At 45.9% G+C, this 22,337-nt stretch overlaps 1 protein-coding gene across 2 annotated transcripts; it reads left to right on the top strand.

Annotated features, from left to right (window-relative positions):
* Positions 1-1,955: 1,955 nt before the first annotated feature.
* Positions 1,956-20,513, top strand: LOC120048792 (nibrin-like). Of its 2 annotated transcripts, XM_038995017.1 has the most exons (17): positions 1,956-2,121; positions 2,567-2,688; positions 3,090-3,217; positions 3,303-3,462; positions 3,582-3,685; positions 3,908-4,025; positions 14,439-14,629; positions 14,891-14,991; positions 15,120-15,258; positions 15,347-15,555; positions 15,684-15,861; positions 15,966-16,596; positions 16,868-16,939; positions 17,449-17,592; positions 17,687-17,800; positions 18,255-18,304; positions 19,558-20,513. In XM_038995017.1, exons 1-17 carry the CDS (start codon positions 2,091-2,093, stop codon positions 19,586-19,588), a joined length of 2,523 nt encoding a protein of 840 aa, XP_038850945.1. In that variant the 5' UTR covers positions 1,956-2,090; the 3' UTR covers positions 19,589-20,513. The 2 variants fall into 2 exon arrangements, with proteins under 2 accessions (XP_038850945.1, XP_038850946.1); XM_038995018.1 differs by lacking the exon at positions 16,868-16,939.
* The last annotated feature ends 1,824 nt before the right edge of the window (positions 20,514-22,337 follow it).

Raw genomic sequence — 22,337 nt, 5'->3', positions numbered from 1 at the left:
AACTGTATTATATGTGATTGAATACTATAACAAACGTGATTTGATATTGACAACCTGTTGGCCTGGGCGCCTGGATGTCTGTGTGTGTGTGCTGGAAGTAACAGTTAGCTCAGATAAGAAGCTGGGAAGCTGTAGTTAGCCTTGAGCGAGAACAGTGGACAATGTATACAGGTGCAGATATCTCAGACAATGTTATAAAACTGTCTGACCCCAGTCTCTGGGGTGAAGGAGCGTAATCTACACAGCAACAATGAAGGGACACCAGAAAGCGCAAAGAAGCTGGGACCAGCTTGTGTGCCAACATCAACGATAGGCTGGGTAAGTCTAAACCACGCCCAGTCTCTACTCTGACAGGCCGGCTCGGAAGTGGGAACTAACCTCTGTCAGAGTATAATATAATATCTTTGTCAGAAACAAATCAGTTCTCTGTCTTATCCTGCGTGATGAAACATTGAACCCGTATATACGGAAATTGTATTTGCCATTTATTAACTTTTGAATTAAACAATTATTTTAACCAAGTTCAGGTGTACTACTGTTCCTATCTCAGTTGAACTTTCGCAACCCTAACAGAAGTTAACAGGTTTTTTCCAGGTAGCATGTAAAACTTTCTCTTTGACTGAGAATTTTAGGAACCGTATTACTATGGATCTTGGTGGGGCGCCGCTGGGGGGTTTTGAGGCCAGAGCTCGGTGTGCTCTCTCGATTCCCAGGTCAGTGTCGTCGTCAAGTATGTCCTTGAATAGACCCTCCACGAAGTTGGGCATAGAGTCTTTTTCTGCGCCCTCTACTACGTTATAAAGTCTAATGTTGTTTCGACGTGAGAAACCTTCGAGTTCTGTCACTTTTGCCTGTAGTGCATGTTGGCTTTTCAGTGACTGTTCAAGTATTTCCTTGACTGCGAAGTTCCATGTGTCCGTTTCCCCAATGCGCTGTTCTGCGTCCCCCATTCTTGTAGATATGCTGTGAAGTTCTAATTTGTTTTCTTCCAGTTTCTGGTTAATGCCCTTCTTGAACTCATTTAGTTATTTTCTTACATCTTCTCGAAGTTCCTCTCGTAAGCCTGTGAGCGCCTCGCGCAATTCCTCCTTCATCACCTCACGAAATGAGGGTTCTTTTGCTGCTGCTATCTTATTTGCGCTAGCATTAGCCATTTCGGGTTCTTCGACGATTATATCTTATGCTGTCTTGTTACGGGCTGTTGTTGTAGCTCCACGACCTTTTCCTGTTTTCCCCTTTTCCATTTTGCGTAAGTTATTATAATGCTCAGAGTAAATACTTGAATTTGGGGGGGAAATTCCCAACCGATGTGCAGTACGAAAAACTAGGCAGCCATTTCCTAAGTTGCGTCACCGGAAGCCGAGCTTCGTAGTCTTATAGCAAAAGTCACATGTACGTGTCAAGTGTAGACAAGACCAATTAGGTATTGCTCTCCATGTGATGTGATTAGAGTGAAGCCAAATCCAAACTGGCTTCCCTTGACACCATTCACAGTTGAGCTCGCTCAGTTAGCTCAACATTGGCTATTATTGTATACTTTTTTTTTAATCAAGGGAGGCCATACAGGTGACAATGATGTCATACTATTTTCGATCAGACAACATTAGTTAGATGGCCTACACATACAGAGACAGGGGGGCGGATGCACTCGCTCGGATGCATTCTCCGGTGTGATAGAAAGATAAATAATTGTGTTTTTTTCTTTACATTTTTGGGGGAAGCCTGGCTTCCCTTGGCATCCATGAATACACCTCACTGATATTGTCACTACATAAAGCACATTTGAAGCACAGTCAGACATTGGCTTTTCTATTTTGTGCACATATTCTCACGAACCATTGGCAGGTATCACTGTATGGGGGACTACATATTACAAAATTATACTGGATTCAGTTCGGCATCATGTCAATGCCCACAGTTGGGACTCTTATTTTGAAAGGAAGTTGATGTGGACTTTCGCGCTGACTGTACGCAACTCGGACTCGCATTAGATATTTTACTATTTGTAGATGTATACCTAGCTAGCTAGTTATTGACAGAGAAGAGCACATGTTCGGTGGTTCGTTCTATAGCTCGTAGTGTATTATAACATGTGGACACTGAACCCTTTAGAATCCGGAGGTAACTTCTGTTTTGCCCAGCTCTAGTTAGCTACAGTAACGTTAGCTATCTTAGCCATAGCGGATGACCAACCCACCAGCTGACAACATTAGCAGCTAGCTACATTTGACAGCTCGTTCTAGATGTTAGCTAGCTATGTTTCTCAGTGTATTTTGGAGTATCAGAATACGCGCTTAGAAGATGAGAATCAAACCTGTTACAGTAACGATTACAAATTGTTTGGATAACTAGCCATCTAACTAGCTAGCTAGTATTATTCCTATGACACAATTCATCCAAGTTACACCTGGCTAGCAAGCTAACGTGCAGTCCTACACTGTTGCAGTTGGTAATCTTCTATCTAACGCATAACATATGATGATTAAGCCCTTAATCATCCCCCAGTTGTTTTGAATAAGAACATTACTTTTCTCATTATTCAATCTTATGACATATCATGTCCCAGGTGTCACCCACTACCTCCTGCCAGATAAGGAGTATGTGGTGGGGCGTAAGAACTGTGAGGTCATCCTGCCCAATGACCAGTCCATCAGCCGGGCTCATGCTCACCTCACTGCTACAGATCAGGTGAGAGAGACGGGGATATTCTTTATTAGTAATAACTGTATTTTTACTCACACACACAAACCCTACACACCCGCTTAACCAGAGCACTACCCTACAACTCCTAAATACTTAACTGAAAAATATATAGGCTGAATGTGAGCAGGCCTACATTCTGTCCCTAGTCCATCAAATGCTGTCATGTCTCCCTTGCAGTAGAAGGTGCTCTCGCACTGTTCACCATCCTAACTAGCCAGCATGAATCTTGTCTTGTAGACAGAGCTGGGTTTTTTGCCTAATGTTGTACATGTGTTACATAAGGAGACACTTGTTTTTAGGGATGTCAAAATCCACGTCTTGTATTGTTTGGTTAAGAGAGTTTTTCATAAAGTAGATGTAACCAACAGACTGTTGTTGTGTGCCAGGCCCTGACCCTGAAGGACAGTTCTAAGTATGGCACGTTTGTTAACGAGGAGCGTCTGTCAGGAGACACCCCTCGCAGCCTGACGGCAGGGGACAGAGTGACATTTGGGGTCTTTCACAGCAAATTCAGGTGTGCATCCACATTTACGCAATGATAATACTTTTGATGGAAACAAATTAGAAATCTATATTTTGAAATGTCTCTCTCTCTCCAGTGTGCAGCAGGTAACTGCGGTGGTGTGCTCGTCCTGTGTTGATAATGAAGGGAAGGTTTCACTGTCTCAGACCCTGCAGCTTCTGGGTGGCCGGCTGACCAACACCTGGACACAGGACTGCACTCACCTGGTCATGCCCACTGTTAAAGTCACCATCAAGGTCAGCACATGACCACAAACTGTGTGTGTGTGTGTGTGTGTGTGTGTGTGTGTGTGTGTGTGTGTGTGTGTGTGTGTGTGTTAATCTGTACATACAGAATGTGCTCTCTCCCCATGCAGACTATCTGTGCTTTGCTGTGCTGTCGGCCCATAGTCAAGCAGGAGTTTTTCACTGAGCTCACCAAAGCCCTGCAACAGAAACAACCACCTCCAAAAGCTGAGAGGTACTAAGAGACACCACACACAAGGCTGCTGCTCACCTCCACAAACCACACAATAATAGCTGCCACTTCATCCAGGCCTCATTTTATCGACCTACGGTGCATTTCCACATTTTGTTATGTTACAGCCTTATTCTGAAATTGATGAAATAGTTTTTTTTAAATTGCCCAAATCGCTCACTATCCCTTCAATGTTATTGAAGGACTGTTTGTGGGTGTTAATAGTTTCTTCCCAGAGATAGACGAGCCCAGTCTGAATAAGGATGAGGTGGACCTGACCGAGAGGCCAGAACGTAAAGAACTTTTTACTGGCAAGACCTTCCTCTTCCTCAATGCAAAACAGGTACTGGCCTGCCTCTCTCGCTCACACACCAAACAGGTACTGGCCTGCTTCTCTCGCTCACACTGCAAACAGGTACTGGCCTGCCTCTCTCGCTCACACTGCAAACAGGTACTGGCCTGCCTCTCTCGCTCACACTGCAAACAGGTACTGGCCTGCCTCTCTCGCTCACACTGCAAACAGGTACTGGCCTGCCTCTCTCGCTCACACTGCAAACAGGTACTGGCCTGCCTCTCTCGCTCACACACCAAACAGGTACTGGCCTGCCTCTCTCGCTCACACACCAAACAGGTACTGGCCTGCCTCTCTCGCTCACACTGCAAACAGGTACTGGCCTGCCTCTCTCGCTCACACACCAAACAGGTACTGGCCTGCCTCTCTCGCTCACACACCAAACAGGTACTGGCCTGCCTCTCTCGCTCACACACCAAACAGGTACTGGCCTGCCTCTCTCGCTCACACACCAAACAGGTACTGGCCTGCCTCTCTCGCTCACACACCAAACAGGTACTGGCCTGCCTCTCTCGCTCACACACCAAACAGGTACTGGCCTGTCTCTCTCGCTCACACTGCAAACAGGTACTGGCCTGCCTCTCTCGCTCACACTGCAAACAGGTACTGGCCTGCCTCTCGCTCACACTGCAAACAGGTACTGGCCTGCCTCTCTCGCTCACACTGCAAACAGGTACTGGCCTGCCTCTCTCGCTCACACTGCAAACAGGTACTGGCCTGCCTCTCTCGCTCACACTGCAAACAGGTACTGGCCTGCCTCTCTCGCTCACACTGCAAACAGGTACTGGCCTGCCTCTCTCGCTCACACTGCAAACAGGTACTGGCCTGCCTCTCTCGCTCACACTGCAAACAGGTACTGGCCTGCCTCTCTCGCTCACACACCAAACAGGTACTGGCCTGCCTCTCTCGCTCACACACCAAACAGGTACTGGCCTGCCTCTCTCGCTCACACTGCAAACAGGTACTGGCCTGCCTCTCTCGCTCACACTGCAAACAGGTACTGGCCTGCCTCTCTCGCTCACACTGCAAACAGGTACTGGCCTGCCTCTCTCGCTCACACTGCAAACAGGTACTGGCCTGCCTCTCTCGCTCACACTGCAAACAGGTACTGGCCTGCCTCTCTCGCTCACACTGCAAACAGGTACTGGCCTGCCTCTCTCGCTCACACTGCAAACAGGTACTGGCCTGCCTCTCTCGCTCACACACCAGACAGGTACTGGCCTGCCTCTCTCGCTCACACACCAAACAGGTACTGGCCTGCCTCTCTCGCTCACACACCAAACAGGTACTGGCCTGCCTCTCTCGCTCACACACCAAACAGGTACTGGCCTGCCTCTCTCGCTCACACACCAAACAGGTACTGGCCTGCCTCTCTCGCTCACACACCAAACAGGTACTGGCCTGCCTCTCTCGCTCACACACCAAACAGGTACTGGCCTGCCTCTCTCGCTCACACTGCAAACAAATCAACATTTCAAAGTCACATGCGCTGAATACAACCGGTGTAGACCTTACCGTGAAATGCTTACTTATAAGCCCTTAACCAACAATGCAGTTCAAGAAATAGAGTTAAGAAAATATTTACTCAATAAACTAATGTGAGAGAAAAAATTAAGGGGGAAAAAAAGTAGCCGAAGAAAATTACATAACAATAACGAGTTACCGAATCAACGTGCGGGGATACAGGTTAGTCGAGGTAATTTGTAAAGTGACTATGCATAGATAATAAACAGCGAGTAGCAGCAGTGTAAAATCAAAGGGGTGGGGGTCAATGTAAATAGTTCAGGTGGCCATTTGATGAATTGTTCAGCCATCTTATGGCTTGGGGGTAGAAGCTGTTAAGGAGCCTTTTTGTCCTAGACTTGGCGCTCCGGTACCGCATGCCGTGCGGTAGCAGAGAGTGTGGTTGCCTGCATAGCAGATGTGTTGTTGCCTACCCTTACAACCTGGGGGTGGCCTGTCAGGAAGTCCAGGATCCGGTTGCAGAAGGTGGTGTTTAGTCCCAGGGTCCTTAACTTAGTGATGAGCTTTGTGGGCACTATGGTGTTGAATGCTGAGCTTTAGTCAATGAACAGCATTCTCACATAGGTGTTCCTTTTGTCCAGGTGTGAAAGGGCAGTTTGGAGTGCGATTGAGATTACGTCGTCTGTGGATCTGTTATGGTGGTATGCGAATTGGAGTAGGTCTAGGGTTTCTGGCATGATGTTGTTGTGAGCCATGACCAGCCTTTCAAAGCACTTCATGGCTACCAACGTGAGTGCTACGGGGCGGTAATCATTTAGGCAGGTTACCTTCACTTTCTTGGGCACAGGTACTATGGTGTTCCGCTTGAAACATGTAGGTATTACAGACTCGGTCAGTGAGAGTTTGAAAATGTCAGTGAAGTCACTTGCCAGTTGGTCCATGCATGCTTTGAGTACAAGTCCTGGTAATCTGTCTGGCCCCGCGGCTTTGTGAATGTTGACCTGTTTAAAGGTCTTGCTCACATCGGCTACGGAGAGCGTGATCACACAGTCGTCCAGAACAGCTGGTGGTCTCATGCATGCTTCAGTGTTGCTGGCCTCGAAGCAAGCATAAAAGGCATTTAGCTCGTCTGTTAGGCTCACGTCACTTGGCAGCTCGCGTCTGGGTTTCCCTTTCTAGCATGTAATATTTTTCAAGCACTGCCACATCTGACGAGCATGTGAGCCGGTGTAGTCGAATTCAATCTTAGTCCTGTATTGACCCTTTGCCTGTTTGATGGTTCGTCTGAAGGCATAGCGGGATTTCTTATTAGTGTCCCACTCCTTGAACGTGGAAGCTCTAGCATTTAGCTCGGTGCGGATGTTGCCTGTAATCATGGCTTCTGGTTGCAAAATGTATGTACGGTCACTGTGGGGACGATGGCGTCAATGTACTTATTGATGAAGCCGATGACTGAGGTGGTATACTCCTCAATGCCATTGAATGAATCCCGGAACATATTCCAGTCTGTGCTTGTAAAACAGTCCTGTAACGTAGCATCCGCGTCATCTGACCACTTCCGTATTGAGCGAGTCACTCGTACTTCCTGCTTTAGTTTTTGCTTGTAAGCAGGAATCAGGAGGATAGAATTATTGTTAGATTTGCCAAATGGAGGGCGAGGGAGAGCTTTGTATGCATCTCTGTGTGTGGAGTAAAGGTGGTCTAGAGTTTTTCTCCCCCTCTGGTTGCACATGTGACATGCTGGTAGAAATTAGGTAAAACAGATTTAAGTTTGCCTACATTAAAGTCCCCGGCCACTAGGAACGCCGCTTCTGAATGAGCATTTTCTTGTTTGCTTATGGCCTTATACAGCTCGTTGAGTGCGGTCTTAGTGCCAGCATCGGTTTGGGGTGGTAAATAGACGGCTACGAATAATATAGATGAGAACTCTCTTGGTAGATAGTGTGGTCTACAGCTTATCATGAGGTACTCTACCTCAGGTGAGAAATACCTTGAGGCTTCTTTAATATTAGACATTGCGCACCAGCAGTTATTGACCAATAGACACACACCCCCGCCCCTTGTCTTACCAGACATAGCTGCTCTGTCCTGCCAATGCACTGAGAAGCCAGCCAGCTCTATATTATCTGTGTCGTTGTTCAGCCATGTCTCGTTGAAACATAGGATATTACAGTTTTTAATGTCCCGTTGGTAGGATAGTCCTAATCGTAGATTGTCCAGTTTGTTTTCCAATGATTTCACGTTGGCCAATAATACGGAGGGTAGTGGTGGTTTACCTCCTCGTCGACAAATTCTTACAAGGCACCCCGCAGCCCTCCCTTTTCCTCCGTCTTTTCTTCACGCTGATGACAGGGATTTGGGGCTTGTCTTGACAAAGCAGTATATTCTTAGCGTCAGACTCATTAAAGAAAAAATCTTAATCCAGGTTGAGGTGAGTAATCGCTGTTCTGATGTCCAGAAGCTCTTTTCGGTCATAAGAGATGGTAGGAGCAACATTATGTACAAAATGAGTTACAAACAATGCAAAAAATAAATAAAAAAATAGCACAGTTGGTTAGGAGCCCGTAAAAAAACAGCTACTGGCCTGTTGTTTTGGCCCCAAACAAACAATGGCAGATGGAAGGGAGGGTGGTGCGGCAGGTGCTGCTTCTCCTACAGATGCTGTTATTTTATCTAAAACATCAGGTGTACGCCGACCCCAGCTAAGTAACTCATGCAAAGATTTAAAGCGCAATTATGTGTTTTATCTCCAGTATATTGCCATGATTGTCAGTTATGTAGCTTCTCTACTGATAATCTCAGTGCGTCCTTGCTGGGATGACTGCTTGAGAATATCAACACCAAACACATTGGTTCACCGTTCCACGGGAGCGGACAGCACACAGCATACCATAATGTTCTGAATAATAGCCAAGTCTACCTCGCTCCCTATTCCACTGAACCGCTTAGGCGTAACAAACACAAGTCCAACATTTATCGGAAACTGTTCAATCAATCAATCAAGTTTATTTTATATAGCCCTTCGTACATCAGCTAATATCTCGAAGTGCTGTACAGAAACCCAGCCTAAAACCCCAAACAGCAAGCAATGCAGGTGTAGAAGCACGGTGGCTAGGAAAAACTCCCTAGAAAGGCCAAAACCTAGAGAGGAACCAGGCTATGAGGGGTGGCCAGTCCTCTTCTGGCTGTGCCGGGTGGAGATTATAAAAGAACATGGCCAAGATGTTCAAAATGTTCATAAATGACAAGCATGGTCAAATAATAATCAGGAATAAATGTCAGTTGGCTTTTCATAGCCGATCATTAAGAGTTGAAAACAGCAGGTCTGGGACAGGTAGGGGTTCCATAACTGCAGGCAGAACAGTTGAAACTGGAACAGCAGCAAGGCCAGGTGGACTGGGGACAGCAAGGAGTCATCATGCCCAGTAGTCCTGACATATGGTCCTAGGGCTCAGGTCCTCCGAGAGAGAGAAAGAAAGAGAGAAGGAGAGAATTAGAGAGAGCATACTTAAATTCACACAGGACACTGGATAAGACAGGAGAAGTACTCCAGATATAACCAACTGGCCCTAGCCCCCCGACACAAACTACTGCAGCATAAATACTGGAGGCTGAGACAGGAGGGGTCAGGAGACACTGTGGCCCCATCCGATGATACCCCCGGACAGGGCCAAACAGGAAGGATATAACCCCACCCACTTTGCCAAAGCACAGCCCCCGCTGTGCTGTTAAACTACTTGTTCACTACCCTCCTGCTCTTCGGGGATGTGCAACTCAATCCTGGGCCTAACATCACCGAGCCAGCAGTACTCACCGGAGTGGATGGTCTCGTTCACTGATCGTCGTCGCTGCGGAAGTGGGTGAGTGCTATGGTCCCATGGTTTCTCTCGTCTCACCCGGCTCCAAGATGGAATTTGACTCTTCAAACATATCCAAGTCGCAATATGTTATCCCGGACTCTGCTTCTGGTACGCAAGCTGTTTTAATCAGTTCCCCGCATCCAGTGCAGGCGGGAGGGATAGTTAATTGCACTACCGAACTGCCCCAATTCAAAACGAAACAAAACAGCCTAAACCCAGCCGTCAGAAAACACATGAAAATGTTACTTTTCTGAATGTGTCAATCACTCTTGAGTCATCTGGGACCCACGAGCTAAGCCCAAGGGACTACTAGAGGGGCACTTGAACATTTGTAGTGTCATTCCAAAAAGTGATCAAATTCAACATCTTTTCACAGACTCCAACATTGACTCCCTCTGCCTTTCAGAGACATGTCTCCATAAAAACTCTCCATATGCTGCTTTGATTGTGCCTGGCTACAATGTTTTCAGGAGAGACAGGATTGAAGGAAGAGGGGGTCTGGTGATTTACATTAAAGAACATATCCGATGTAAACAAATTGAGTGGTCATGTGATAATGAACTAGAATGTATTGGCCTGAATGTTACACGGTCTCCCAAATGTATTTTACCCTTATTGGAATGTATCGACCACCTTCCACCAAAAATGTGTTTTTTTTATCAGTTTAATAACATGCTTAGGGAATGTGATTTAAGGGAAAGAGGTCATCTTAATGGGAGATTTTAACATTAATTATGAAGACAAGTCTTGTAGGAAAACCCTCAAACGGATCACTAATACCTTTGACCTTACACAGCTAGTTAAAGGGCCAACCAGGGTGACTTGTTGCTCTAAAACACAGATTGATTTGGTGTTCAGTAATAAACCAGAGAGAGTGACTAAATCATTCAATATGGTTACTGGGCTATCTGATCATAATCTGACACTCATAGCCAGAAAGCTTTCTAAGAACAGGTTTAACCTCTCTACTGTTAGAAAGCCGGATCAACTAAGAATACCTAAGAGTGAATTAAATTATTTTGAAAATGAAATTAAGGGAATTAACTGGAATGATCTCTTGTCCTATACAGATGTGGAAGCTGATAGTCAGGTTTTTCTATCCACAATCCAGACTACAATAAATGGTTTCCTAAAGAAAATTAAATCCAAACCTGGCCAAAAGAGCACTCATCCTTGGCTAAATGGAGAAATCTGGAAATTGAAAGAACGAGATTATGCTCTAAAAACAGCCCTAAAGTCCAAATTAGAGCATGACAGACTTAGGTTTACCATGTTGAGAAATAAGGTGATGAAAGAAATCAGACAGGCCAAGGCAAACCTTTTTATTAACATAACTGGTGAAGCAAAGGGAAATTCTAAATTTATCTGGGAGAATCAAAAAAAGTTAACAGGGAAATACCATAGTAACACTGCAAAAAGACTAGAAATCATGGTGAATAACAATCTAACACAGGATGCAGTCAAAATAGCAATAGCCTTCAATTCCTACTTTATTGACTCTGTCAGGGTACTGACACAGAACTCTCCACTGGTTTCTTGGGCTCAGTGTTAGTGAATGACATTCAACCTGTCTTCCTCATAAGGGAGGTTTCTGAGTCAGAGGTGAAAAAGGTAATTAGCTCACTAAAGAACTCTAAAGCCAAAGATGTGTTTGGGCTGGACTCTACCTTTCTTAAAAACTACAAAGAGTCACGCATTGGCCTCAATACTAAGGTCACCAACACATCTATTGGTCAGGGGGTGTTTCCAAGGGTATGGAAGTCGGCCATAATAACAGCCATCTTTAAATCGAGTGACCCTGCTGACGTGAGTAACAACAGGCCCATTAGTATACTACCTGTGGTGTCGAAGGTTGTTGAAAAGTGTGTAGCAGAAAAACTGATTGCCCACCTCAACAACAGCCCCTTCACATTACACTCCATGCAGTTTTGCTTCAGAGCAAAACACTCCACAGAAACGGCCAACTGCTTTCTTCTGGAAAATGTGAAGTCCAAGATGGACAAAGGGAGCGTTGTTGGGGCTATGTTTCTGGACCTAAGGAAGGCTTTTGATACTGTTAACCATGAGGTTCTCATCACAAAATTGTCCAAGTTCAACTTTTCCCCCGATGCCTTGAGATGGATGAAATTCTACCTTGAAGGCAGAACTCAGTGTGTCAGTGTGGCATCATTCCAACCTCTCTTTTAAAAAGCAGGTGAAAAAGGTCATTCAAATTCAACCTAGCTTATTTCCGATTTATACGAAATTGTTTGACTACAGAGGTAGCAAAACTGTACTTCAAATCTATGATACTCCCCCACTTAACATACTGCTTGACTAGTTGGGCCCAAGCTTGCTGTACAACATTTAAAACCCATTCAGTATGTCTACAAACAGGATATCAAAGTGCTTGATAGGAAGCCCAATAGCCATCATCACTGTTACATCCTCAGAAAGCTTGAGCTCCTGAGTTGGGAAAATCTTGTGCAATACACCGACGCATGTCTTGTATTCAAGAACCTAAATGGCCTGGCTCCCCCTCCACTCAGTATTTTGTTACACAGAAAACCCAAACATATGGCAGCAGATCCACAAGGTCTGTCATGAGAGGTGACTGTATAGTTCCCTTAAGGAAAAGCACCAATAGTCAATCTGATTTCTCTGTGAGAGCTTCCCATGTCTGGAATACACTGCCATCGGACACACATAACTGCACCAACTGATCACACTTTCACAAAAGAAATATAATGAACTCAAACTCAAACCTCTCTCACACTTCAAACAGGTACTGGCCTGTCTCACTCGCTCGCGCTCTCTCTCTCTCACTCAAAACAGGTACTGGCCTGCCTCTCTCACTCCAAACAGGTACTGGCCTGCCTCTCTCACTCCAAACAGGTACTGGCCTGCCTCTCTCACTCCAAACAGGTACTGGCCTGCCTCTCTCACTCCAAACAGGTACTGGCCTGCCTCTCTCACTCCAAACAGGTACTGGCCTGCCTCTCTCACTCCAAACAGGTACTGGCCTGCCTCTCTCACTCCAAACAGGTACTGGCCTGCCTCTCTCACTCCAAACAGGTACTGGCCTGCCTCTTTCTCTCTATGCATAGCCGTTATACAATCCAACGTTACAGAACAGCGTTCACCCCACATGGCTCCCCAATGTGAGAGTGAATAAATCAATTAAGGGCTTCCATTAGTCTTTATGTCCTGTTTATTGCCTCTTCTCATCAGCTGGAGACCAGGTAATGATGTTAGGTGGTTGGTTATTTGTGGTCACTCAGTTATGTATTCGGGTAAATGGTTGTTAAAGTCTGTGATGTGTTTATTTTATCTCTCAATACAGTCTGTCTCTCTTTTTCTGTCTCTCTTTCTCTCGCACTCTCCCTTTTTCTGGCTCTTTCTGTCGCTCTCCCGCTCTGTCGCTCTCCCGCTCTGTCGCTCTCCCCCTTCCGTTCTCTCTCCCTCCCCTCCCACTCTGTCTCTCTCGCTCTCCCTCCCGCTCTCTCTCTCTCCCACCCGCTTTGTCTCTCTCCCCCTCCCACTCTCTCTCTCGCTCCCCTCCCGCTCTCTCTCTCTCCCTCCCTCTGTCTTTGCGTCTCTCTCTCTGTCTCTTTCTGTGTCTGTGTGTCTCTCTCTCGCTCTCTGTCTCTTTCTGTGTCTGTGTGTCTGTCTCTCTCTGTGTCTCTGTCTGTGAATCCAGGTGAAAGCTATGATCCCTTATTGATGTCACCTGTTAAATCCACTTCAATCAGTGTAGATGAAGGGGAGGAGACAGGTTAAAGAAGGATTTTTAAGCCTTGAGATAATTGAGACATGGATTTTGTATGTGTGCCATTCAGAGTGTGAATGGGCAAGACAAAAGATAAGTGCCTTTGAATGGGGTATGGTAGTCAGTGCCAGGCGCACCGGTTTCAGTGTGTCAAGAACTGCAGCGCTGCTAGGTTTTTCATGCTCAACAGTTTCCTGTGTATCAAGAATGGTCCACCACCCAAAGGACATCTAGCCAACTTGACACAACTGTGGGAAGCATTGGAGTCCACATGGGCCAGCATCCCTGTCGAACGCTTTCGACACCTTGTAGAGTCCATGCCCTGACGAATTGAGGCTGTTCTGAGGGCAAAAGGGGGGTGCAACTCAATATTAGGAAGGTGTTGATCATGTTTGGTATACTTGGTGTATAATGAAGAATAATATAAAATGGTAGTAAATAATACAAATAAATAATAGAAATAACATCAATAAAATCATAAGTCAATAGTAGAAATCAAAAAATATAATGAATATTAGGGACAATAAAAGTTTAAACATGAAAAAAAAAAAGATCTTTATTTAACTAGGCAAGTCAGTTAAGAGCAAATTCTTATTTACAATGACGGCCAAACCCGGACGATGCTGGGACAATTGTGCGCCTCCCTATGGGACTCCCAATCAGGCCGGATGTGATACAGCCTGGATTCGAACCAGGGACTGTAGTGATGCCTCTTGCACTTCTACCTTTATATCTACTGCTACCATTATCACTAGTAGCACTTCTACCTCTAATATCTCTACTGCTACCATTATCACTAGTAGCACTTCTACCTTTATATCTACTACTACCATTACCACTAGTAGCACTTCTACCTCTAATATCTCTACTGGTACCATTATCACTAGTAGCACTTCTACCTCTAATATATCTACTGCTACCATTATCACTAGTAGCACTTCTACCTCTAATATCTCTACTGCTACCATTATCACTAGTAGCACTTCTACCTTTATATCTACTACTACCATTACCACTAGTAGCACTTCTACCTCTAATATCCCTACTACCACCATTACCACTAGTAGCACTTCTACCTCTAATATCTCTACTGCTACCATTACCACTAGTAGCACTTCTACCTCTAATATCTCTACTGCTACCATTACCACTAGTAGCACTTCTACCTCTATCTCTACCGACTACCTACTATAACTAACTTATAACTGTCATCATCACCATTATATCACAACTAAACTACTATCATTACCGTCACGCCTACTACCCGTACCGCTACTATTTGGAATAATAATCACAATAATAATAATAAATCTCTCACTCACTTCTCTCCAGCAAAAGCGTCTGAGTTTGGCAGTGAGTTGTGGAGGTGGGAGGAGCCAGCTCTTGGAGGAGGGGTCTATTCCTGTGTCACTCCTGGAATCACCATTGAGCTGTGTGATCGGCATGGCAACGGGAAACTCCCAAGCACTACTGCCCCACTCCACTAAGAAGTGGGCAGACTCTGTGGGGAAGATTCTACAGAGGTACACACATTGCAGTATCATAAAGACCAGAGTGCAGTTTGAGTGTGTTCCATACCTAAAAAAGGGAGGTTTGGGAGGGGGGGTTTGGGAGGGGGGGTTGAACTACACAAACAATTGAGACATTCCCAAAGCTTTTGAGACTTGAGGCTTTTCCTATGTCAATTCACTGTTATGGTGTTACACTTCTTCTCTGCAGCTCTGAAATGAGACTAACTGATTGTGTCAGCACAGTCTATATTTACCACCTCTCACACTCTCCAGGAAAGGTCTTCGATTCATCACAGAGTCTGAGATCGGACTGGCTGCCATCTATGTCAGCTGTGACAAGTACTGCAATCCCTCCAATCAGATGGCTGACTCAGGTGGGTGGGGCTCTCATACAGTGAATCATAGTCTCAGTTTATTTTGAGTTCCTGATTTTATATTGATATGGACTTATATAGTGGAGTCAACACTTGTATTGTTGTTAATGTGTTTTTCCCCTGGTCAGAATCCATGAGAATGAAACTCACCATCCCTGGCGCCACGCTATCCCAGAATGCACCAGTGGACGAGACGGTAATGCCAGCAGCGTCTCAGAACATCACAGCCTATGCTGTAAACACAGAGCCGTCACAGGGCATCAGTGGGTAAGACACACACACACAACCTGAGCTCCAAACTCACAGTTATATTTGAGTGCATCAGGCTGATCTGCGTTGTCTTATCCCCGAGTAGGGTGGACGTGGCTGGGGTGAGCGCAGTTGAAAAGACCCCTGAGAGGGACCAGAGCCGGGCCACCTCTCATCTTAACCGATCCAAACCCTCAGGCCGAGAGCTGGCCGGGACCTGCACAGTGGCAGAGACTATGATGTCATCATTCAGCGCCTCAGACAGCGCTGGTGGTGGCGGCTCGGACAGAAAAAAGGGAGAGCTACAACATCCAGGTAGAATAGTTTCTAATGACTTAGACAGAGTGGGTGGGTGTCAGAGTTACAGTAGGAAAGTTCTGGCGTGGGCCATATAAACTGAAAACACGGGTCTGCTAAATGACATTGCATTATCATGATATTAGGTGGAGAGAAAGGTGATGCTATCACCAGATTCCTGGCCACAGCCCCTCGGACCAACGGAGGAGTGCAGACGATGTCCCCACAGAAGCGCTCCTCCCAGAAACAACAGGTCTCGCAGAAAGGTTCCCCCCAGAAACAGTCTGCCCTCACTAATTTCTTCCAGCCTGTCGGCAAGAAAAGGCAAGTACAGCTCTCTGGAGATATCCATACAATTCCACACAGTGGCTTATCAATCTTGAGTTAATGGTGATATTATATACAGACACCAATGTTTTCTCTCTCAGACCTCGGGAAGGCGAGGAGTCCCCTACTGTCCAATCAGAGGCCAAGCTCTCCAGGAGGGAAGAAGATCAGGAGAAGATGAAGAGGACAGTACCACATCACTCAGAGACCTCCAACCCCACACACCCCCCCACAGGCAGGTCCCAGGGCCAACACAGCTCAGGTGCACATCTGTTTCCAGGTCAGACTGAGGCTCTGTCAGAGGGGTTCTCCAACCCTGCCCAGCAGGGGCTCCAATCCAGGAAGAGGAAGGAGATGGAGGAGGAGACTAAAGGGGGTGGGGCTTCAGAGATAGAGATGGACGAACTGGAGTCCATCATGTCTGAGGACATGGATGAATCGGATGAGCCTATGTCAGCCAGTCAAGGCCAGCGGTTGAAGCTGACGGAACAGAGTTCAACCAATCAAGGCCAGAGGTCTCAACTGATGGACAAGAGCTCAACCAATAGAAAACAGCTCCTAGAGACAGTGGAACTTACCTCTGCCAATAAGAAACAGCGGGTTTATCCAGTGGAACCAATCGCAGCCAATCATAGGTCAGGCTTGGATGCAGAAGAGCGATCGTCAGCCAGCAGACGACAGCGAGCGGCGCCTGTAGCTGAGGTCAAAGACGAAGAGGTGTCTTTCATTGAGGTGAGAGGAGCTGTCATTGTGTGTTTGTTATCATGTGTTTCTATCAAGGCTGGGATCAATTCCAATTGAAGCCACTCAATTCGGGAAGTGATTTTAATTTAAAATCTAAAAATTGATAGCTTCTACTTCTGTTTCATTGAAAATATCTGCCATTTTTAAAATCACTGAATTGTAATTTCAGTTTACTTCCTGAATTGACTGCCTTCCCCAGCCCTGGTTTCTATGAGGTGACTATTATTATGAACTATCCTCTATCTTCTGCCCCCCCAAGTCAAAACCTGTTAATGGTGTGACCCCTGGTCATCTGGAAGAGCCAGAGACTGATGTCAAACAGGAAGCCTCAGTAAGTCCTGTCTGTATCTGTCTGGAGTAGGGGCCAGTGGAGAAGAGTTAGGTCTGTCAGTAACTGGTCTGGAGTAGGGGCCAGTGGGGAAGAGTTAGGTCTGTCAGTAACTGGTCTGGAGTAGGGGCCAGTGGGGAAGAGTTAGGTCTGTCAGTAACTGGTCTGGAGTAGGGGCCAGTGGGGAAGAGTTAGGTCTGTCAGTAACTGGTCTGGTGTAGGGGCCAGTGGGGAAGAGTTAGGTCTGTCAGTAACTGGTCTGGAGTAGGGGCCAGTGGGGAAGAGTTAGGTCTGTCAGTAACTGGTCTGGAGTAGGGGCCAGTGGGGAAGAGTTAGGTCTGTCAGTAACTGGTCTGGAGTAGGGGCCAGTGGAGAAGAGTTAGGTCTGTCAGTAACTGGTCTGGAGTAGGGGCCAGTGGAGAAGAGTTAGGTCTGTCAGTAACTGGTCTGGAGTAGGGGCCAGTGGGGAAGAGTTAGGTCTGTCAGTAACTGGTCTGTGTGTTGTGATGTAGGGTTTAGGGGGTGAGAATCTCCCCAGCAGACTTATAGTGGTGGAGTTCAAATCCCTCACCGGGGCAACACCGGCAAGACCTAAACCACGCCCCATGGAGACGCACGGCAATGTCAACAGGAAGGACTTTAAACGCTTCCGCAAGGTAGACCCCAGAATGCACCTCACCACAACACAGGGTCATGGGACTCTGTTAGCTTAGTGTTTGTTGTGTGTGTAGTAATGTGTGTGTGTTTCAGGTCCCAGTTCCCGGTGCCCAGGGTTTGCCCAACATCATCGGAGGGTCAGACCTGTTGGCCCACAACCGATGCAAGAACTCTGAGCTGGAGGAGTGGCTGAGAGACGCAGCAGAGGTACACAGTCCTACTTCAGCTGCTGTTTACTACAATACTTACTGTCTGTTTAGCAACCCCTGAGACACACAAATACTCCTAGAAGAGAACTACATGGTATTTACCATGAAATGGTAGTAACAGGGGATGGAGGGGCTGAGGCTGGGTAGAGAGGAGATGGAGGGGGCTGAGGCTGGGTAGAGAGGAGATGGAGGGGGCTGAGGCTGGGTAGAGAGGAGATGGAGGGGGCTGAGGCTGGGTAGAGAGGAGATGGAGGGGGCTGAGGCTGGGTAGAGAGGAGATGGAGGGGGCTGAGGCTGGGTAGAGAGGAGATGGAGGGGGCTGAGGCTGGGTAGAGAGGAGATGGAGGGGGCTGAGGCTGGGTAGAGAGGAGATGGAGGGGGCTGAGGCTGGGTAGAGAGGAGATGGAGGTTTGTGGGTCTGTGAGTCAAAGCCCTGTGTCTGTGTGTTTCAGGATGAGCGTCAGAACAAGAAAGAGGAGACTTTGGGAGATGACCTCTTCAGGTACGAGGACAAGGCTTGTCAGGCTGCAAACACCAAAACAATCAACCCAAACCAATTTAGGTCACATTATTTCAGGTGGAGGGCACCACAGTCTACAGTACAATGTAAACCAAGCTGTGGCCCGGGCTATTGGTTGGAAGAGGTTTGGAGCCAGGCTGGGAATGAATGTATGAATGTGGAGTGATGTTGAACCCTCCAGCCCCCAAGGTAGAAAAAGTCAGCCACTCCGTCTGCAGTCTGCAGTGGAGCAGAAGGGTTGGAGCACCCAGCTTACACAAACATCACATTCCCAGGGGGCATTGCTCCGTTTTCAAGGACGTCACTACCAGACACAAGACAACAGCGCCCTACAGGCTGACGCACACACAGCTGCCTGCCCACACGATGACTGGGACTAGAGGTTGTCTGCTGAGCTCTTCACTACTCCACACTCATTCATTCATCTATTCATTCCCTTAACCCCAATTCAGAAACACAAGACAACATTGACCGCCCAGCAACATAGCCTTGGTTGTAGCTGTAATCCAACCAACATGGCTGATCTCAGGTTTTGATTCCAGCTAAACTATGATTCACATTCAATAGAGCTGTATTCTCCCTCAAGGAGAAATTAGCTGGTCCCCTGCATACGTACAATACACATCAACACCATTTTTGGAATTCCCTGTCAAATAGTCATCTGAAAAGGACCGTTTAGACCAAGACCAACAGAACAGAGAGAAACGTTCCTGATGTGAGTGGGTGGATCTTCGTTTGGGACGGTTTGGGCTTGTTGTCACTGACCAATCAGCGCCCAGTGATTCCTGCGTCACACCTGGTTGTCTGGGTTATGCTGGTGATGTATGCACACGCTAGGGCTGCTGCATTTTCCCTGGCTAAGCAGAAAAGGGTGTGTGCGTGCCTGCCTGGAGCGAGACTGATGTTTGATCATTGAGTCATGATGTCCACTCAGTCATGCATGGCCAGAGGACAGCGCCGGCTACTAAGAAAACAAGTCGCGGTTTTATGTTTTTGGGTCTGGCCCGAACCCGTCTCCCAGACTTAGTTTATTGGGAGAATGTTTGGTTTGAGTTCTTCAAACAAGGCCAGAGGTTTACAGCGCTGGCTTAATTTGGGCTATTTTTAATATTTGTCCAACATGCATCCAGGATTGATCTAGCAGGAATGTTTCAAAGCCTGAGTGTTTAGGTGGGATGTCTAGATGGCCACTGCCCTGACTTAACCTGTGTGTGTGTGTGTGTGTGTGTGTGTAGGTACAACCCCAAACCCACCAAGAAAAGATGAGAGCACCTGGCTGCAACATGTGAAGCCCTGCAGACAAATGTTCATCTTAAGACACAGGAAGGGATGTCAACACCCCATGGAATGTTTTGCACTTCTAGAATTCTCAGTTTGATAGAACTGCCATCTCCGCTCCACTAATAATGTTCATGAATGGATCTTTGAGGTAACTCTTGATCATTGTACTCAAAATTATCAAGAGGGGCCTGTCAATGACAAATGTTTAAACTGTTTTGTCGGTGATAGATGTGGGCAGAAATGTCTAACTTTCTATGTACTGTACACTAATTATATACCTTGATTTAGTCACTGATGGCGAGCAATGTAAACAAATAAATAGGTGTTATGTTTTACGTTTCAAGATTTTTATTTGTTCATAATAAAAAATACAGTATACAAAACATTAACTCATTTGAGTTGTACAAGAGAGGAGTCCAACTCTACCACGCACAAAGCAGCTTGTCTGTCTGTTGTGAACAGGAGAAGACCGTGGGATATATGTTGTAAGACAGTAGTAGAAAACCCTGGTTAGACCCCAGGGGTTGGGGAACCTGCTGTTTCCTTTTATTAATCAACTCCTAGTTAACCCTTCTCATCAAGGCACCTACTGTGTAGATTGGACATGTAGGTGTAATTAGCCATAAGCCAATGGTCTATCTGGGGGCAAGGTTGAGTGACTACCACCACCTTACATTTACACCTATCCACTGATTCATCTTTTCAGGTCTGGATGTAGTGCCTAAGGGATGGTTAGTTTGGAATACAGCATATTGACCAGGAACTGTCCATACATTTTCAGTTTGCTGATCTTGTCAACAACCTATATTTTATCCCAATTCCACAATTTGTTTCGTTTTTTCTTTTCTGCAAGCAGCTTCAGTCTTGAGGATGACTGAATGCGGAAATAAACTGCATATGAATACACACATTCTAAAGGCGGCTGACTGGTTCAATAAATGAATGAAACTCTACCCTCAGTCCTCACAGCTTTACATACAGTGACAGGTATTTGGCACAACAGACACATGAGGTGTATGATGGCTGTGTGAAAGTGACATTGTATGAGAAATGTCACAGAGAACACTATACGGACCTGGAATCAGCAACAGGCATAATATTTACTCCATAATGGCAACCAGAAAATGTGCATTTAACATAGTCATTATGACTTCAATAGGCGATAGTCAACTCCTGATAAATGCAATGGACTAGCAGTTTTGTATTCAGACTGGTGGACGTCAATGAATGCACCAACAGTTCGCGTTTATCCAATGTACACTTATCAGGAGTCGTCGACTAGTAGTATTTTATAGACCCCTTTCTGTGTTTGTTAACATTGCTGCAAATTGGTGGCAGCAAAAAAGCCTATATTTAGATGTTACTTATGAGTGCATTTCACACTACTTTTGGATTATAATTGGATTTTAAGGCTCGTATGAATGTCCTGCTTAATATAATGTTTGTGTTATCCCAAATCAACTGCATTATACTTAAAAAACACTTCAACTTCAACCAGTAAAATGGCTATTTGGCTAGCTTTTGCTACAGCCTATGTCAATGAGCGTTAGCATTCTAGCTAACAACTGCTGCATCCAAAATAGTAATTTTTCAAAGATACCAACCAAATATAATCTTAGCGACTGTTCCAGCTAGAATCAAAACACCACGGTAAGCGTATGAGACCCCAAAAAGTTATTTTGTTAAGAGTAATATCGTAAATCCAGGCTATGTTGAATGAACGCAGGTGGCGATGGCTTTCTTACTGCAGCCAAGAGTCACGCGCATCTGCATGACTTCAGTGTCTCTAAAAAACACTATTTGGCATTTTGTTATGGTCTAACATCAATAGAGAACTCTTGTGCCCCATTGGTTGAAATCAGGCTGACATGTACAGTAAGTTAGCAATGAGTTATCTGATCCAGAATACATTCAGGTCAGGTGTGTGAGTGGAAGGGTTTGCATAGGAAAAACGTTAAGAGGAGCGCTCCAACCATAGTGAGTTAGTTGTACTTCGTCTGATTAGGATGGTGATGGGGTTTTTGATTAATCTCTTATTCATCCGTTACTTCAACGTTCCCATTACATCCTGGCCTGCCAGATACTGCTTGGGGTCTGTAGCTTGGCACTGATGAGAAACTCAGAATTGAGATGATGGCAGAAACACTATAGCAGCTATGGGCCTATCTCTACAAAGTTCCATTTCCTTGAAGCTTTAAAGGGGAGTTGTAGTGGTTCACAGTCCATTGCATGGTGAAGGCCATCAGATAAATAGTAGAACAATTGTTTAAAGTAGATGAGAAATCAGAAAATGCACTTGCTTGAAAGACAAGGTGAGCAAATAACAAAAACTCAAGACATTACAAAATGTCACATATGACTTTAAAAAACATTGTCACACTGCAGATTGGATTTCTGGATAGAGGACATTAAACCCTGTGACAGCTTCCCAGCAGAAACCAGAACAGTGGAGCTGTAACAGGTGGTGGGCTGAACCTGGTCATGTACTGTAACTCTAGCCTGCCTCCACTTCCATTGTTTTCAGTTCTCTCAGAAGTGGTAAGAAAGCTTCAGAGTTCAAATAGGTATGTCCACTGCAAACAATAAAATATTAAAAACGTACTGCTTGGCTTTGCCCTTTTAACTCAGAACTCCATTGGTAATAGTAGCTATTTTTACTAAGATGAACCCCCTCCTCTTCCTCCTTCCTCTCCTCCCTTTCTCCACCTCCTTCCTCTCCTTTCTCCTTTCGCTT

The sequence above is a fragment of the Salvelinus namaycush genome, chromosome 5 (genome assembly GCF_016432855.1).
Source record: "Salvelinus namaycush isolate Seneca chromosome 5, SaNama_1.0, whole genome shotgun sequence".
Taxonomy (NCBI): domain Eukaryota; kingdom Metazoa; phylum Chordata; class Actinopteri; order Salmoniformes; family Salmonidae; genus Salvelinus; species Salvelinus namaycush.
Note: the sequence above shows the minus strand (reverse complement) of the source record. Positions and strands in the feature narration are given on the sequence as shown.

What these genes read in the sequence shown, in the direction of transcription:
- LOC120048792 (XM_038995017.1), top strand. Translation starts at nt 2,091, where the DNA reads ATGTGGACACTGAACCCTTTAGAATCCGGAG. An exon ending in TCTTCCTCAATGCAAAACAG is followed by an intron (nt 4,026 to 14,438) that starts GTACTGGCCTGC and finishes ACTTCTCTCCAG; the next exon opens with CAAAAGCGTCTGAGTTTGGC. An exon ending in CAATCAGATGGCTGACTCAG is followed by an intron (nt 14,992 to 15,119) that starts GTGGGTGGGGCT and finishes TCCCCTGGTCAG; the next exon opens with AATCCATGAGAATGAAACTC.